Here is a 19,357-nt window from a genome sequence, read left to right on the forward strand (position 1 = left end):
GTGTGCCTTCTCCTTCCAGGAAGTAGTTTTGTGGTGAGCATGGGCAGCTTCCTGGATGTTTCTAATTGGCTGAACCCTGCCCAGCTGACCCTCTACTACCAGACTAACTCGTCCACCCAGTGGGTGAGAGACTACTGTGGCCAGCGCACGACTGAGCCTTGTGAACAGCTGTGTGACCAGGAGACAGGTGAGTGTCTTGTGACACACACACACACACACACACACACACAGATAGACTTCCATGCATGGAAATACATACTTGCATACAGCAGATAGACACAGACACACACATGCATGCAGAAAAATGCACACAGACACACATACACCGACATAAACACACGTACACACACGTGTTTGCAAACAAAAACAATTAGCATTCCTCTTGAGGAGATCTGAATGGATGTAATATTTGAATATTAAACACAAAATGAGACTACGGACACACACACACACACACACACACACACACACACACACACACACACACACACACACACACACACACACACACACACACACCATGGTCTCAACTGCATTCCAAACCAACAGTCTCCAGTGTACCATTACGGTGCCTTTAGCTGAAATAATAATAATAATGAATGAATACATTTGTATGTATTATGTGAACCTCCAAGGTTTAAGCACAGGGACCTAATCCGTCACAGCTAGCCGCCGTCATCTCTCTCTCTCTCTCTCTCTCGCTCTCGCTCTCGCTCTCTCGCTCTCTCTCTCTCTCTCTCTCTCTCTCTCTCTCTCTCTCTCTCTCTCTCTCTCTCTCTCTCTCTCTTTACATCACGCGCCTTCTCGACATCGCTCGCTTTCTCTCTCTGACCCTGTTGAGGTCTCCATACATTAAAGGCAGTCAGAATACACTGGGCTGCATACTCGCTATTTTGCTAAGCAATCTATTAACAAAGAGACCCAACTCTCACATCTGAAGGAGCCTCTCAAGGGGGCGGCTGGTGCTTCAAAACCTGCAGATATGCGTTATCACGAGTGACGATCGACACTGCCCAAAACTAAGTAAACAGTGAAAGGTTAGCCGGAGCGGAGGTGATGCGGGTCACACACACACACACACACTCACAGTGAGCACTCTGCTCTGTGTGCCCGTGGACGGTGTGCTGAGGCATGGGAGCGGTGGATCCGGATAGAGACAGTGCTGGGGGTTTTAGCGCTGTTTAGCAGCGTGCTTATGGCAGCGGATGGTCATGCTGGATGGAATGGGAGTACGATGCAAGGGGTGAGGGGAGTCCACTTTGAACTTTAAGGGGGGGGGGGTTAAGTGGCCCCAGTGTGCGTGCAGCACCTGTGCGTTCCGTAACCAACCGGGTGGAGATGGTCTCTGCAGGGGATGGGACCACCGTTGCCCTCCCACTGTGAATGATATTTCCAGCTACGTCTCGCTCACTGGGACCAAGGGATATTTACGAGGAAATTGCATTATTCACTCTAGATCACACACATACAAACACACACACACACACACACACACACACACACACACACACACACACACACACACACACACACACACACACACACACACACACATGGACACACACACAGACACACACACACACGGACACACACGCCCACACACACAAACACGCATACACACAGACTTGCTCACACAAACAAACACACACACAGACACCCAAACACACACGCACACTCACACACCTACCCACACCTACACACAGAAAATACCTACTCACACCTACGCACACACAAACACACAAACACATAGCTCAACATTCATATTCACACAGTCCCATAATAATTACAGCTATAATAATCATAACCAGACCTTTTTGCAAACAGGGCAATGTGGCAAACATAAAAGCCGTAATTTGTGTTTTTTTCTTCTTTATGCTAGTGAGCGTGCAGATTGTCAATGCCCTTATTTGGTCGTTTGGTAGGGAAAGTAAGAAGCCAGGTGTGAGACCAAAAATAGAAAGTAAAAAGAGGACTGGACATTTTATCGTTTGAGTTTGTTTACGTAGTGTTGTTTTCTGTGCTATTCTGGGGACCATACGGTAAGGAAGGAAGGTATGGAAGGTTAGCACCTGGGCTTACCTACGCCATTCTGGTGCCACTGCTGGTCCAATAGGAGTACACGACATTGGCTTATCCTAACTCGGAAGAACTCATCCCATATTGTAATATAGATTATAATATGTATGATTATAATCCTCTCATGTATGAAAATGGCATATTTGTGTAATTGCTGTACACTGAGTGGGGATATGTAAGTTACCCCGAAGGAAAGATTATAAAGAGGAACTAAAACAATTTCATCAGTATTAGCAATAATGTCTCGATTTTCGTACCACAGCGGTGTCTCAAGTCTGCGTCCTTGTGTGTGCGTGCGTCTGTCTTTTTCTGTCTTTTTGTGTGTGTGTGTGTGTGCGTGTGTGTGTGTGTGTGTGTGTGTGTGTGTGTGTGCGTCCACACTTTCAATCGTGGATGTGAGAGAGTGTGACAGAGAGACAATGTAAGGGAGCTGGTTGTGATAACGTTTCAGCTGCGTTGGGTTCCTTCTCCTTGGAGGAGGATGAGACAGGGTTGAAGGAGTTCTATATTAACAGACTGCTACAGTGACTCTCAGTTCTACTCTCTTACGACTCTGCTGCCAGGCGTCTGAGCATTAGAGGAGAACCCCCCTCTTATCGGTTCACATTCTGCCACGACTGCATCCGGGAGTCACCTTATAGCTGCAGCATCTCTCTCCTTCACCTTGTGGAAGTTGATTAATGTGCAATATTATTGTGTTTGCTTCGTGATTAGTATTTGTGTTTTATTTGTATTTTTTATCATTTATTATTTCCTGCTGCTGTCAGTCTGTTTTTTACACAGACCTTGTGAGGTTTGTGTGTGTAAGAGAGATAGATGAGAGGTTCCTTGTATATCCCATAACGTCATAGTTAACAATTAGGTTGCTATAGTTAGGTAGTTGTTTAACTCTTCACTTTATTTGTTTCCAACCATTTACATTTCTTTAAATGGTTTGCATGTTTACAATGTTTACTCCATTTAGACTCTGTTCAAATCCCTTCACTTGATTTAAGCCATTTAAAGGTCCCATGGCATGCTACTTTATGGATGCTTTAATCAAGGTATTAGTGGGCCCCTAACACAGTATTTGAAGACGTTCCCGAAATTCAGCAGTGGTGCAGAATTACAGCCTCTATGAGCCAGTCGCACATTGAGCTTTTCCCAAACGCGCCGTTTCGGTGTCTGTAGCTTTAATGAAAATGAGGAGAGAGGCGGGTCAAGTAGGAGGGTTGGGGTGTGGCCCTGAGCACCTTGCGGCCACGGTAGTACCATGCGGCTCTGTTTACATGTATCGCAATGGCAAGGCGCACACAGCCTTTGGCCGTGTTCTGTAAAGATTCTAAAACACTCCAGGGGCTCTGGCGGGAGTCCTGGAGCTCTATATCTAAATAATATCATATTATACATCAATATCTATTCACATAATACATATTATCACGGCCATAAGCTGTGTGCGCCTCCAGACGATATTATGAATCTCAAACAAATGCGTCGAGTTCCCCAACGTCTCTGGTTCTTCCACTTCCACATCAATCTGAGGTAGACTGAACCACGACATGGAGGAGAAAGGGATTGTTGCCCACGATTGTATCCCGCCAGAGCCGTGCTGCTGAGGCACCACCATCTCGGGAAATGGGCAGCGGGCAGTGCCGAGGCGGTGGTGCCTTGCGGCAGCGGGCAACATGGCCCCTGCGGGAGACAATTGCGGGCAACAATCCCTCTCTCCTCCATGTCGCAGTTCATGTACTTCAGGGAGTCAAAGCCAAAGTTCCTTTCCCCCAATTCCTTCTCCACCATGGCTGAGTTAACCCCCATTACGAGTATCGTGGATATACCAGAGACGTCAGAGAACCCGACGGGTTATGCGCCATAACACCAACAGCAGAACGGTTATCGAAATAACAAAGAAGTGTACAACAGTCGTAGCTCATTGTCTCATTGGCCGGCCAAATTCTCTGGGCGGGAAAAGCAGAGAAGGGGAGGTAATATTTCACCGTATGACGACATACGGGGAAAAATTCCAAATTGGCGCGTGTGAGCTTTGTTTTTTCAAAGGCAGATCAGGATACCTAGTGCTTGTTTTACACCTAACACCATTTCTAGCTACTGGGGGACCATGGTCAGGTAAGGGGAACTCAAAATAATGTTAGAAAACCTCATGAACCTCATGAAACCTCATGATCTTTAACATTTCCTTACGTCTTAAACTATGTGGCTTTACCATAATATATTTTCAACCTCACTTTGCACTACAGCACTCACCGCCTTTTCTGCGGGAAATGCATTTTCTAGTGCTCAGTAGTTGTCATATAACTTGCCCTTTTGAGGCTATTCGATATGAGGTCACAATGAGAATGTCTGGGGAACATTAAGAACATTCTTTACAGTCGCTGAAAGGTAATGAATAGCACGTCACTTTATAGACGTCTATGACAATTTTGCGCCTTTACATGAGAGCTTTGGGTTTAAATCGTAAAACGTATAAATCTGAAATAGACTATTGCAATACATCTAGGAACCTATTCTCTGAGCCATTTAGTGGTATACTGTACATGTAATAATGTCAATTTGGGGAACATTAAAAGCACTGCATGCTAGTCCATGAATGTGACTTAATACTAAAAGCCTATGTACTAAGTAATCAAATCAGTCATAGTGATCTAGAAGTTATCTTGTTAGTAGTTGTAGCAGGTCCACAAATGCACAAAGGCGAGCAGGCAGGGGTGCTGTCCCTCAGCGGGAGGTCTCTTTTATTGTTTTAAAACGAGAACACAAAACTCGAAACGGTAACGAAAAAAGGGGTTTGTTCCCACAATGTCTCTCTCTGGCTGGACTCGTGTGGGTTCCCTCGTGCGGGATCTCGGGGGTCCGTGCTCCGGGTTTTCCTTCTCCTACTACAACAGAAAGCAGGCACATAAGTACACCCTCCCTGATTGACCTGAGTGCAGACACCTGCTCACCACCAGGTCCAATCCCCCCGGCCAATCCCGTGCGTACGCAGGCCAGACGTCGCACGTCCCCCCACAGTAGTGCTAGTATTAGAAGTATTAAGTAGCATATATATCGTTAATATAATGTGCTGAAAGTAAGATTAAAAAGTCCCCTTCCTCTCTTCTCTCCCCCTATCCTAGTTTGTCCACCATTGAGAAGTGTTGCATTTCACGCACCTGTGATTGACAGGCAAGATGAACTAGCTGAACCAATCAGGGAAGATATGCCCTGATTGGTCAGAAATGTCCCAGAGGCGGTCTATAATCTAAATTAGCTAATACAGACGCAGGCACAGTCACCTTGAAAACGATTTCCTCACAGCAGATTTCACTCACTAAGAGCTGACGAATGGCTTTGGCATTTCTTACAAATAACAATCAAATAACGGCTCTCGGATCTCACCTGCGGCACCTTAAGAGCTAAAACAGTGGCACACACACATCACAGTGGCTTTAACTGGCCCTGTCCTCATGAAAGCCCAGTGATGTGCATCTTAAGATCATTACGGTGGATTACAGGCGGTAATGTATGGGGAATGTATGTAGAGCTAGCCAAGGGCACGGGGGAGGCCAATGCATAATGTAATACTGGGTAAGACGCTCCCCATTGCACTGGCTACAAACCATGGTGTCAGCAAGCACACAAACACAGACACACGCACACACACTATTATACATACACATACACACACACACACACACACTTATACACTTATATGCACATACATACACATAAGCACACCCAACCACACTTCTCATGCAACTTGCAGGGCTTTCGTTCTGCATTTTTGTATAAAGAACATCGGAATAGATGATGTTCATGTCAGTTTTCTTGATAGATATATATTTGAAAATGGCAAATGGACAATTGTGATACTGTTGGGCAGTGTTGTGCCTGAACGTGTTCATTGAACGATAGTTCATGAACTCGTTCATATTTTGGGCGAACGTGAACTGAATGTACTGTATTACTGCCTGATGAACTTTACTGTGAACTTGTTCATTCTGGTGTCTGTGAATGGCACGCTCACTCGCTTTAACTTCGTTCAATATGGGGGTTATTTGTTTATCAACACGGCGGATAAGCGTGCAGAACGCCGTGTTGTTTGACCAGTTGCCATGGTTATCTCCGTGTGGTTAATTTGCAGCTGCAGTGTTGTCAGCTTACTGTTACATTAAACTAATCAGAAAACGCGATTATATATGCGATTGACCCTATAGTATCCGTCGTATAAAGGCTGGGACGAATTTCAAATTATAAATATGTACACTTTATGTTGAAAGTATAGACCATCGCGATTCCCATTGAAAAGAATGGCGCAATGATTATTCTTCAAAACGAGAGCTGTTAAATTGGGAAAAAATGAATTAAACTGTAATCAGACAATGCGGATATGCTATAGACCCTAGAGTATCTGTGGTATAAAGGCTGAGATGAATTTCGAATTATAAATATGTACAATCCATAATGTTATCTCTCTGGCTCATAGCTCAGCGGACTAGAATACCTCCTAGAATCATTGCTTGTTGGCCGGAAACGGAAAGGGGGGCTGTTTACGTTTGGTTGTAGTCTTTTCGCTCGGTTCTCCGTCTCAACAGTAGGGCTAGAACCGAGCGAAAAGACTACAACCAAACATGAACACCCCCCCTTTCCGTTTCCGGTGAATGAGCAATGAGTCTTCCAACAGAAATCAGTGGGATTTACAAAATGCCCTAAATGTGCAATAAAACGTGATAGACACTGTATTTCGCTACGATACTTGATTCAACCACTCTCTTTCATCCTAGACAAACCACAAAGGGGGCTCAATGTTCAAAATATCGGAAAAAAATAATAGCTCACAGCAACATATTGAAAAAAAGAACTATTAACTAGTTAATTTTTTGGAACTGTGAACTTAGTTCAAAATTTTGAATTATGAACGTTTAACTGAACTAGTTCATTTTAAAATTTGTGAACTGAACTTTGAACTAGTTCACGTAGAAAGTGAACTTTCCCGACACTACTGTTGGAGATAATTTTAATTGTCCACTCACTCACCTTTTGATTTATGTGTTTATAAAAATAAACTGCATGCTGATATCTGCTAGAAAACGAAAATCTTCATCACATATACGGGTGCTAGGTTAAACACACACACTCACACACACGCACACACACACACTCACACTACATCTGATAAGAGCTGAGAACATCTGCTTCTTGGCTTATCTGAGAAGTAGGATGTAAACAGTAAGGTGTGTTTGGTCGCGGGCATGCACAAAGACAACACAATGCAGCAAAACAAACTTGGTGCTGCTGAGATAGTCACAGAGAGCGGGGAAGGGGGACGATGATATGTAAGGGATATGCATCTGTTACCACAATGGCCCTGGTTATCCAATCGAGCGGGTCAAACAATGGGGCTCTGACAGAGATAGATAGATAAGAGTGTTAGACAGAGCAGTACATTAGAGAGAGGGAGAGAGGGAGGGAGAGAGAGAGAGAGAGAGGGGGGGGGAGAGGGAGAAAGCGGTGAAGAGGAAGATGGAGAGAGGGATAGAGAGAGAGATGGAGGGAGAGAGAAAGCGGTGAAGAGAGGGATAGAGAGAGATGGAAGAGAGATGGAGGGAGAGAGAGAGAGCAATGGAGTGAGAGAGAGAGAGAGAGAGAGAGAGAGAGCGATGGAGGGAGAGAGATAGGGAGAATAAACAAATATTTGCAGGAATAAGAAGTTCTGCACATGCACTAGAAGAATGTACTAGCTTTTGAATGATGGCGATTTCTTTTCAGTGAAACGTATACTTTGTTATGCACAGAGATAAAAGAACAAGCATTCAAAATAAGACATCGTGCACCACATCCATCTCCAATAAAGTCGCTCTCGCTCTCTCTGTAACTCTCTCGCACACACAGACACACACACAAAAGGCTGACACAACTACCATTCACACCTACACACAACAAACACGACTACACCATGCAAACACAATCAGTGTCTTCAATCAAGCCAGCGAGACCGCTGCTGTTCCACCAGGTCATCAGGCGGACCACCTATCAGTCACTCGCCGCCGCCGCCAACCGCCGCCAATATCAGCATCGGTGAGAGTCCTGCTTGGACGGAACCCAGCTTTGTATTATCCCAGGGTTCGGGTTGATCAATCCACACCTGCCCTCACGCTCTGGACCGCGGGGACATGCAGGCCAAGCGCCCACTTCCCTAAATTTGGAGGTGTAGATATTAGAACAGAGGTCGATGTATGGATGGACTGGCTCCGCTCCCTCTCCTCCTCCACACAGACCCTGGCGGTCAACCGAGGGGCGATTAAGGTTCGATTAACCACGAGGCGAACTCCAATAATACAAATTTAATTAAATTACCTGAGTGAAATAATAGACGTTGTACGTGTCTGTATCTAGCTGGCCAAGAAGACGCTAGCTACCTCTTCTCCGACCCTCTCATTATTTCTCTTGCTCTCTCTCGCTGTCTGGTTGTCTTTCTCTCTTCTCTTCATCCCTTTCTAATTCTCTATCACTTTCATTCTCACTCCTTCTCTCCTTCTCAGTATTATCCCCTTACATTTTCACCATTTCCCTTTCATTAGTCTCTCTCTCTCTCTCTCTCTCTCTCTCTCTCTCTCAGAATCTCCCTTTACTCCCCTCTCTCTGTCTCTCTCTCTCACACACACACACACACACACAGTCACCCACAACAGCACATTCCCCAGCTCCGCCAGAAGAATTCCCATTAAATCCCCATCCACCCGTTAGAAGCGCTTTGATGGATCTTCCCAAGGTCCGTAGGTGCTTCCTCCAGTAGACATAATGTAACCGTGCGCCAGGTGAGCCATAACTCTCTCCCCTACGCCCATTCCATGAACCTTGAAAGCTGACCATTTCAGCCCTACGGGGGGACAGGGGGGGAGGAGGACGACATAGAGCAGTGCATTACGAAACCATCCGATTAATCAACGTAGTTACGTAGTTAGGGAACGTAGTGGAGGCCAAAGAAAGGGAGAACGGGTTGTGACTGAGCTTTTAATAGCGTGTTACCGGTTTCACTTTAATAGCCGCATTAGCTTTAATAGCCCTTTCATGCCATGTTCATACCAAAGTGGAAGTGTTAATGAAACAGTCAGTGCGATTGGAGTCATTGTCCCAGTGATAACGTTGGCGATGTTTTAGATTCAAAGGGGGTGTATTGTTAGCGCTGTTGCCAGTCCGCACGATGCATGCAACATGTAAATGAACACTGTGGTTTATGCTTAATTAAATGACTAACCTTTAGGATTGATGAGTATTTGATCATGAGAAAACATTGTTTTACCACGAGTGAGTGTTAAAATGAATGAATGAATGCGGCGCGCGTGTGTGTATGTGTGAAATAATTAATAATGGGGGCGCGTGTGTGCGTCCATCTGATTAAACACACGCGAACTAAACACGTAACGCATAATACAGTCCATGGCAATGTATATTAACGGGGTGACACATGCATATTAGGAACACAAGTCGATAACGATAATGCATACAATACTGGTAAGAAACAAGGTTTATAATGTATTGCGTATATCATTAAATAGAACAATAGCAACTTCAACCATAGTTGAAGTTGTGGAAGAAAACGCTATTCCATGTGTAAATTAGGCCACATTATTTGTCCATAAACTGAGCCATTTGAAGTTTAAAATTCATGTGGTCATGCATCTTTCTCATCGGAGACTGCAGACGCGCTGTCAAAATATCAACTCGTCAGATTCAAATGCTCTCATGGCTCTTAAAGGGGATGGGAGATGGCACTCTCATTGGTTTATTGCACGTTACGCCCAAACCACACCTACGGGTAATTAGGCTACTTCAGGGCAACCCTTCTTAGATTTGCGTCGGGCGCAAGAGTCATTTATCCGCCGGTATAATAGCAACATAGCCATAGAACCGCCCACAAAGCTACTTGTGTTTGGCGCTTCTCACTTGCGTTTCAGACTGTTAAAATAGGGCCCTATGTGTGTGAGCGTTATACGCTATCTGATAAAATTCCTGTTTAGTGTTGTTACTGCTGCCATAAAGGCTGGCTGTTTTACAAACACTGTAAAATATCCCACCCATTTTAACCTTGCTACCATTCAGAAGAAAGAAAAACATTGTTTATTTATTCCTTCATTCTTGGATGTCAAGCTATTGAATTCCGTTTCCTCGCCTCACTCTAATGGATTTCCCCTTATAAACACAGCAGAGGTGAATAACGGCTAAACATATTGACCTGTCTTCTTCTTTCGCTTGGTCTCGCCCTCGTCTACATAACTGTTACTAGGTAACGGGTGTGTCTCCTCGTGAGCCACCACCATACACAAAGCAAGCAAACAGACACACAGCAGGTAGATCGCTATGAAGGTTAAGTGTACACACACAGGAAGACATTCAAGACTAATATATTGGTGTACGTGCGTGTTCAGATGCGTGACCCAAAAATGTTATAACAAAATCAGTTACCAATTCTATTGGTCTTTTGGTTGGAAACTAACAACATGAACTTGAATTGATGTTATTTGTCCTCCGCAAAAACCTTTGACTTTGCACTGAGAAGATAAAAAATCACATAGTTCTTAACTGTTAATACTACCTTCTCTTCTAGCACTGCAGTTTGTAACAAGCACGAGTATAAGGTTAGCCTATGAGGTCAAATTATGAATTATTAACTGCAAGGTAATAGAATGCAAATGGCGTTATGCAGAAGATGGTGATGAGCAGTAAATTAATCCGTTTATTAATTCATGTTAGACAAGGGTGGCAGTTGATATTACAGAATATGTTAAGAATGCTAATCACTTGTGACGTCATTGTATGATGACTTAATAATTAAAACAGTTTCCTTTGTACATCCGGGATTCATAATTATCTAGCTATATACCTATGATATCTATCTAACAGACCGTCTTTTTTTCTGTGTGTATCGTATGTCTGTCTGTCTGTCAAGAGAGATCTAGAGATCTAGATGAATGATTGGCACCCTACTCCCTCAATCACTCTCTAGTAACGTTTTTTCAGAAATTCCATTCTGAGGATTAACAACATTTGGACTAAACCCCAGGCGTTGTGAGCTGTTGATTGTTGAATTGTTGCCGCTGTGCAAATCTTTGACAAGCCTGAGTAGTTTTAGGAGGACTCCGCAAGGACTATGGGACGTAATGAAAATGTAAATGCATGCAAAAATGAATTGCTGCAGTTCAGCCCTTGCCTTATTATTTACTTATTCAATCCCCCAAATATTTTTCTTTCATAACATGAGATTGTTTGTGTTGGGAATTATTTTCAACTTTCAATGAACTGCGTTGCCAAAGTTATTGAAAATCGCTGTTAGTGGTGTTATTATAAAGTTGTCAATGCATGATCTTTGTGACACAGCTTCTATTAAATTGTTAGCATCTTAAGAAACATCTGTATCAGTGTATTTCCCTTCAGATTTGGCCTTTTTAAAATGATGTCACCACAATTTGCTTCTGTTAATCGTGTTCAAAATCGGGTTCCATTATATTCCATTTACCATCGGTAAAGGTGTTGTACGAATTGACCGGAACATCGTACATCATATTCTAGCTGGAAGCACTTTGGAGCCTGGGATGTCTCAGACTCCTACAAGGCTGTGTCAGCGCATATTGGTTCAACTCTCGGTTCAAGTGCTTCTGACAAATGACACAGATTTCCTTCACTGTGCATTTTTCTATTTGGAGTCCTTCTGCCACAAACTGTTATAACGGGGGTGTTATTCATTTTTTAAGCAATCGAGTGAGTCATCTATATTGAATGTAGAGGCTGTGGTGGCTGAACTGGCAGAGCCTTACTCCCCAGGCGCTGCTCTCAATCACTCTATCTAAATATTAACTGGCATTCCTGGTGAGCCCAGAGCCTGAGATGGCTGCAGTGACGGGGAGCTCAGGATTCCACCATTGTTGTAAACTTTAAACAAAAGCCATATTGTACGACAAATATTGCATTTGTTAATGTTTTTCTTATATATATATTCAACATGGTACAGCATCTTTGTGTTTGGGTGTATAGCTAACTTTAGCAGACGTTGTGTTGGAAATACTTACAAAGGGGTTACTTGCTCATGGATGCCTACAGGTAGTCTGTGTACCTTAAAGGTGTGAACCATCAACCCTTGAGCTTAGGCTTGGATGCAAAGTCTAGGCTTGGTTAGGTTTAGCTATTGCACAATACATGGTTAAGTTGTCTATTTCTGTTGACTATTGACTACTACGACAGAATTAAGGGTCATAAAACAGAGGCTTTCGCGTGTAGTAAATTAGTTTAAAAGCAAATGCACTCCATAAACAGTGTATTTTGTTTTTGATTTTTGCCTGACACAAACATATCAAGGATCAAGTGCACTTAAACTATGATTTTATTCAACCTCCAGTTCCACTGCCAAGCCGTCAACAATCAAACTGCCTAAACGTGTGTAGCGAATGTTAAGTCTGGCATCGATTAGCACCGGAAGAGTCAATAATAAATGCACTCCGGTCAGTTAATGACCATTCGCTTTTATTTACAATTGTATACTTAGCACAGAGCCCACGTTGGCAGTGACTTTCCTTTCTAGGTACTGCTAAACGCCAGGGTTTTGCCTGAATACATTACTCTCCTAGATTCGACATAAACGTGGACCCACACAGGTGGAGCTGGTACCACACACACACACAGCAGTGGCCTCAGTGCTGATTTGAACAGAGCGAACCCGTTTCCCAGCCATTTCAAATAGGGGTTCTTCAGGCCTTTTAAAGGAGTGATTGAAGTGCTTGCTCGATTGAACTATCAGGTGTGTGCGACGTCGCTGCCGGGGTTTGAACCACCAACCCCCAAGGGAAGAATAGGTTGAATAGTCAAAACGGAAACGCGGCCGTGGAAGAGGGGGGAGAAAACCCTACCAGACACAGTGCGAAAGCTTGAAACACAGTGTCACTCAAACAGATGGAGAAGCCCCCCGCGAAATATCGAGATGAGATGGGGGGAGCAGGACACAGAGGATGAAGAGAGAGCGAGAGAGACATGCTGATTTACTGCAGCAAAATTAGAAACAGTAAAATTATCTGTTGCTCTCTATCTATTGCTATCTGTCTTCTGATAGACAAGTGAACAAGCAGGAAGCTTGAAGAATTATTGCATATAAGATATGTTAACCTGTTCTATATTAAATTGTGCTTTTACCCAGAGGAATCAGAAAACATAAACCCTGTTCATAGGCTTGAAATTGCCATTCTGGAATTACGTTTTGGGAGTCTCTTGTTAAATTCGAATTCCGAATGCGTAGAAACACACTATTGCGCGCACAGACTAAAGCTATGATTTGGAGAATTGAGTCACCTTTCTCTGCCCAAAAATCAATCAATGACATTTTAAGCTCACCATAGGTGTCATTTTGTGCACCATTGTACATTTCATACTTTTATTATAATTAAGGAGCTAACGTGATTGGCTGACACAATTTTACAGCAACACAACACTGTAAACGTAACTGTAACTAGTGGTCATTCAACGCACCGCACATTCACCCGTTCATACACACAGCCATGTGTGTATGAACGGGTGAATGGGATGTATGCAAGACAACAGCTAGCCAGCTGGTTGGTGGCGGTTACGCAGCTTGCCCACTGCATTTGTCCGTCAACGGACGATGAAAGGCGTGTCTGACGGATGGGGGAGTGGTATTTGCTGACGGAGCCACGATCTGATTGGCTGACAGATCCGTTGCAGCCTGAAAAGTTAAAATTTTCTCAACTTCGGAACGCAAGAGACGGAGCCGACGGAACGAACGGACCCACAATGCATTTGGGATCGCCCCATGCAAAGTCAATGAGATCCGTCAACGGACGGATGCAGTGAGCAAGGGGTGTTAGGGTTTAGTGTCTTGCTCAGGGACACCTCAACACTGGGTTAGGTGGAACTGAGGATCGGCCAGATGACCTTCTCTACCTAGTGTCGGCCCAAACATTACTAACAATATTACTTTAACAGTTGAGATTACACCTACACTAATTTTGGATCCAGCAGTTTTACCATGCCAACAGAACTTCTGGAGAGAGACGGCACAGAAGCTGGGCCAGAAACCAATAACTGAAAGGGGCAGAGTTTTCTGTTTTGTAACAGACATATTCTAGGAAGTACAAACTTTAAGAGGATTAAGCTTTGAGAAGGGGTTTTTTACAGACCCCCTGAACGGTGTTGATTAAAAAGCTTTACAGACACTTGTCTAAGAAACGTTGGTGTCCGGACAGGATGTTTTAGCTTGTCTTATCACCGGGAAAAGTGCACTAAAGCTGGCCCGAGTGTGTGTTCGCTGTTTCACGCCTGTGGCGATTTCCTGTTCGTGATAGCCCCGCCTCTCGCAACATTATTAGTCGAAAAGAAGATGAAGCTACAGAAGCGCCCTGGTCAGCCAGTGTTCAGCTCATCTGCCATCAGAAATATATATCTAATCCAAAATCTGATCCGTGAGACGACACCGACACATGCATGCACTGTACAAATACAGCTATTTACACTCTTCTGCTTAATTCCCTGTGCTGCAGGAGAGTGTAGCTGTCACGAAGGCTATTCCCCTGATCCAGACCATAATCATCTTTGTCTCCGTAGTGACTGGGGGCGCAACGAAGGGTAAGTCACGTCTTCCTCATCGCTCTACACGAGAAAAAGCTGCTGCCACTAAAAATAGTTTAAAAAACAGGGACAACATCGGAGAAGGAGCGACTAGGGAGAATGGGATGAAGTGAGAAGAGAGGAAAGAGTGTCCGCTCCCTTCTATCTATTAAAACAAATTAAACCGGTGGTTGGTTTTGGGAAAAAGAGCTTTATTCAGCAGGCAAAGTTCCCCAAGGCTTGACTACTGATGAGGGAATTAATTAATGAATAAATAAATCATGTTTTCAGTGTAGTGTATAGAAAGAATGTGTGTCATATTGGTAGGAAGGAGAAGACGGGTGGTGTTGGGTGGTGGAGTGTCAGTGTAGTGTTGTCCTCAGGGTTGCTTTGGGAAAGGAGACAGAGGCATGATAACCTTTATGTGTTGACGACTTTATTGGCAGAGCCAATATGGTTCTGGGCATTAAAGTGTTAGCAGATTGTCTGGTGCACCTCCTGATTTTAATGAGCTGGAGGTGCATCTCTCTCCTAACCAATCATGGATCAAATCCCCACTCACCGCCGCTTTACAATGCAGAGAAGCAATTGTTATCCGTACCACGGACGTACTCCCAGCTAGTGACCTTGCTTCTGGAGTTATCTTTCAAATGAATGCTTAAAAAATGTAGATTAGACTCTTGTACCGCAGTTGTAAATTACTCAAAGCGTACACTTTTATGTTCAAACATGTTTGTCTCCATTATCGAGAAGGTCACTTTTTATTTCTTCCTGAGCATCAACATATGAATTATTTTGAAGATACATTTTATATATATATATTTGATTATATGTACTGTTTTTGCAGTCAAAGCTATCTTTCATTATTTTTTCAGAAAATAATGATATGTGTGTGCCTTTGTATTTTGTGTATATTTTATATTTAAACTTAACAATGTATAAAACGTGATGTTCTACGTTGTGTTTCTCTCTGGAAGGCCGTGGCCGTACACTAACCTGGAGAAAGGCTATGACCTAGTTACAGGAGAACAGGCCCCAGAGAAGATATTCAGGTGAGACAAACCATGAATGTTGGAGGCCACGTGGTCTGTGTAGGTGTGTGTGTGCCATGCGTGCACATGTGTGTGTGCATATGCGTGTGTGTGTGTGTATGTGGGTGCGTAGTGTGTGTGCTCTCTTATGTGTGTGTGTGTGTGTGTGTGTGTGTGTGTGTAAGCGTGTCTGTCTGCCTGAGTTAGAGGACACGAGGGACACAGGCCGTTTCCAAAGGCATACAGATGGACTGCCCGCAGGCAAATATAGACATGCTCCTCGAAGCATACTCCCAGACACACACACACACACACACAGACACACACACACACAGATGTGCTATGCAGAGCTGCAAAGGGCCATAAAGCAGGATTTGGGTGTGGGGATCCAGCCTGTGGGTGTGGGGACCAGCCTGAGGGTCCGTCCTAGATGAGCTTGTTCAAGTGGCCCTGCTGTCACTTAAGATGACCCCTTTCTTGAAGCCGGCATGGGGTTATTATTTTTGACAGGTTTTAAGACGGGTATCCAAGGGAACCTTTTTGTAACGCGAGCGGTTTCCCATGAGACGGTCAAATGGTTGATTTTTCTTCAAAGGGTGCCCCAGAATCACTTAATCAAATTGTTGAGTATTGTAGGGGCATTTTTATTTGTTTTAACTTGAAAGAAATGGATTCCAAGGTTATTTTGATTATGAAGTGACATGTACCTGCACTTAAATGAAGATAGCCTTACGTTACTGAGCTGTTTGTTCATTGCCTTGTTCGTCCTTCCTTCCTCTCTGACACCCTTCATTCACACATTTATTCGGTGCAAAGTTCACTTTCTCACTTTTGAAACTGTTCCTCCCTGCCTCCCTTCCCGCCTCCCTTATTTCCTCCCTTCGTTCTGTCCTTCATTCGCCGATTCAGTTGTTGTAAAGTAAACTTCCTCATTTATTCACTGAAGAACAGGTCACTGCCCATTGGCTCCTCAAAACCCTGTGTCCTTTAAAACCTCCATCACCGACCGCCCGCGATAGATCTCAACCGCCCACACGGCGCCATTTAAAGTCAGCTAGCAGATGCTTAGCAGTTATTTGTATTGCAACCATAAGCGTTATTTTTAATCAGTTCAGGCTAAAAATAGCAGCAAGTGTTGCTAGGAAAGTGAAAAATCAAGAAGTACGTACATTTTTCTCATTATATTTCCCATGAGTTGTCTAGGCGTAGACTTATGCAGTTTATTCTACATAACAACATGTTAGTATCCAAAAATGTCTAGAATAGGCTGGTTAAGTAGTGCTACAATAGTTTTTTCCTCCTATTTGATCTGTTTTTGATTAAGTCATTGGATATTGGATAATGATATGTTGTTGTGATGTGTTGTATGTTGGAACTACTACTACTGCTCGGGCCTACTGCTGCTACTACACCATCAACACAACAACCCCTAATAACTAGATGTTCATTCTGCCTCAGCCCCTTCTGTGACCAGTACCTTGACACAACCACAAAGCATAATATTATCCTAGGAAATATATGCAGTTCAGGGTTATTATTAGGTGAGTGCTGCAGGCAGCACTCATTTATTGTTATTCTTAGGCTTTATTCCTTCTTTCTTTCTTTCTGATGCTCTACACTTTTTGGGACCTAACTACAATTGTTCAACTAGAGACTCTATTCCGCTTTTAAAATGTTCAAATTTGCTTGGAATCGTGGGATACCATTCAAATTCTTTAAATATTATAAACTTTTTAAAATATTATTTTAAAATATTATTTTCATAATGGGATTTAGTTCTATGACACTTCAACTACTTCAGACTTCACAATTTGGTCAAACATTTAACAAATCAACACACTTTCTTTAACCTTTCATCTGCAGGAAATGCATTTTCTAGTTTGTTTTGGTCTAGACTTCCTCAGGCCATTGACCTTATTCACCTGGCAGCCATCTTGGTTGTAAACGCTAGCAGGACGATGGAACTGAATGCAGAAGTCCAGACTCAATTCTGTCCCCCTGCTAGTGTTGAGAACCAAGTTGGAATCAAAATGGAATTGAGATAGGTCCTTGCAAAGGAAGGAAAGAAATGAATTGCAAAGTCAGACCACCACATGTCCGACGTGTGTTCCTATTTTCGGAAGGAAATGTGCCACCCCTTCCCCCTCCTCCTTCTCCTCCTCCTCCTCCTCCTTCCTCTCGTTTGACTCTGCTGTGTCAGTAGTATCGGAGACGGTTGTGGGGGTATTTAGTTTATTTGTTGGACACATGAGATAAAAGGCGATGCCAAACAACACCCTGCATCCTCTTTGAGGATTACACAACGGAGGCATGGATTTTTACTATTCGTCATGCCATGTATGGCAGATGCAGAATCCAGTGTAAAACATAGTTGAATTCATATTCACTGTGAAACACCCAACAACAATACAAATAGGCCTACCCTAAACATTTGATCAAGTTACCACTTTCTTATCTTCATCTGGTGAAACAAGGTTCAGACAATTCTTTATACACAGAAAAACCTTCACCAAACCAGGGGTGTATAGTTTGATAGGGTTAATCTTATTATTTTCAATTATATTCCCCTGGTTACAGTTTGCTTTGAATGGGAACTGATAATCTTAGCTCATGGTGACATGAATAAACCATCAATGCTGAAAATGATAGAGATTAGTTCATAGGTCATAACGCTCAGCACATATATTTAGTTTTGTCGACTGTTAATGTAAGCTAATGCATTCACTGGCATAAAAACAGAAGAAAAAAGCAGGAGTGATGTTTTACTATTTCGTGCCAAAGCACACGTATAGCGCCAAAAAGGATTGCCTGAAAATGTGGTTTTATATCTTGTTTAGCTGTTTCTTATATTATACAGAGAATGTCATTTTTATTGCTTTGCATGTTGTTGAATCAACAACAACAGAACCAACAGAATAAATATGCAAACCACCAAGGTTAAAAAAAATGGGCAATGTTACTTTTAAAAGCAACCTGTTTCTCAATGCCACTTAGTTTGACTGGAGAAAGTCAGTCATTATGAGCCTTTTTTGCTTTGTTTATAAGTACTTTCACATTTCAATCGTTTGTTTATAGGGATGTGCATATATTTCAAGACGAAAAACACAATCAACAGATTTTCTCCTTGGAGAGCACTTTACTGTGTCAATTGTGTCTGTTATCCAGAAAACTATTTATTCCGCAGCATATTGTGCAGCGTAAGCCCCTCCTCGTATATTGGCCTACTCATTGTCGAGCTGACTACAATTGACGGGATAGAGTTGTTGCGACAGTGTTTACGACTCCTAATCAATAGCCACTGGGTTTTCATCTCCAATGGCCCCCGTCTAGCCTGTAGGCACCTTTGAGCAAGATGCGCTAGCTCCTAGCTGCTCCTTAAATTACACGTATCTTAAAATAACCATGCGTCTTTGTTAGAGATTTGTCTACTAAATGAATGCGTAGTCAATGAAAACAGTGCTAACTAGATGGATGGAAAACGGTCTCCTAAATACAAGTCGCCACCGCAAACGACAGAAGGAGTCACCTTAATAGGTGGTAATAAGCAGGGCTGGGTTGGAAATAGATGGAACAAACGTAATCCGTCTGCCTGGACGGAGCGGAGCAAAGGCTATTCCCCTGCAGGTAGCCCTGGCCAGATCATTACCCTGACCTTTACCACACCA

The 19,357-nt window shown here is 43.2% G+C and overlaps 1 protein-coding gene across 1 annotated transcript in view; it reads left to right on the plus strand.

Moving 5' to 3' along the window:
• The window catches only part of astn2 (astrotactin 2), a gene marked incomplete at both ends in the record, with an annotated part of 274,785 nt that overhangs the window by 133,764 nt on the left and 121,664 nt on the right, over positions 1 to 19,357 (plus strand). Inside the window, 3 exons of the mRNA XM_079755910.1 lie at positions 20 to 187; positions 14,595 to 14,679; positions 15,639 to 15,713. Coding sequence (XP_079612036.1) covers positions 20 to 187; positions 14,595 to 14,679; positions 15,639 to 15,713 — 328 coding nt within the window. The remainder of the gene's footprint in view (positions 1 to 19; positions 188 to 14,594; positions 14,680 to 15,638; positions 15,714 to 19,357) is intronic.

Source organism: Pollachius pollachius (genome assembly GCF_949987615.1).
Source record: "Pollachius pollachius genome assembly, chromosome: 18".
Classification (NCBI taxonomy): domain Eukaryota; kingdom Metazoa; phylum Chordata; class Actinopteri; order Gadiformes; family Gadidae; genus Pollachius; species Pollachius pollachius.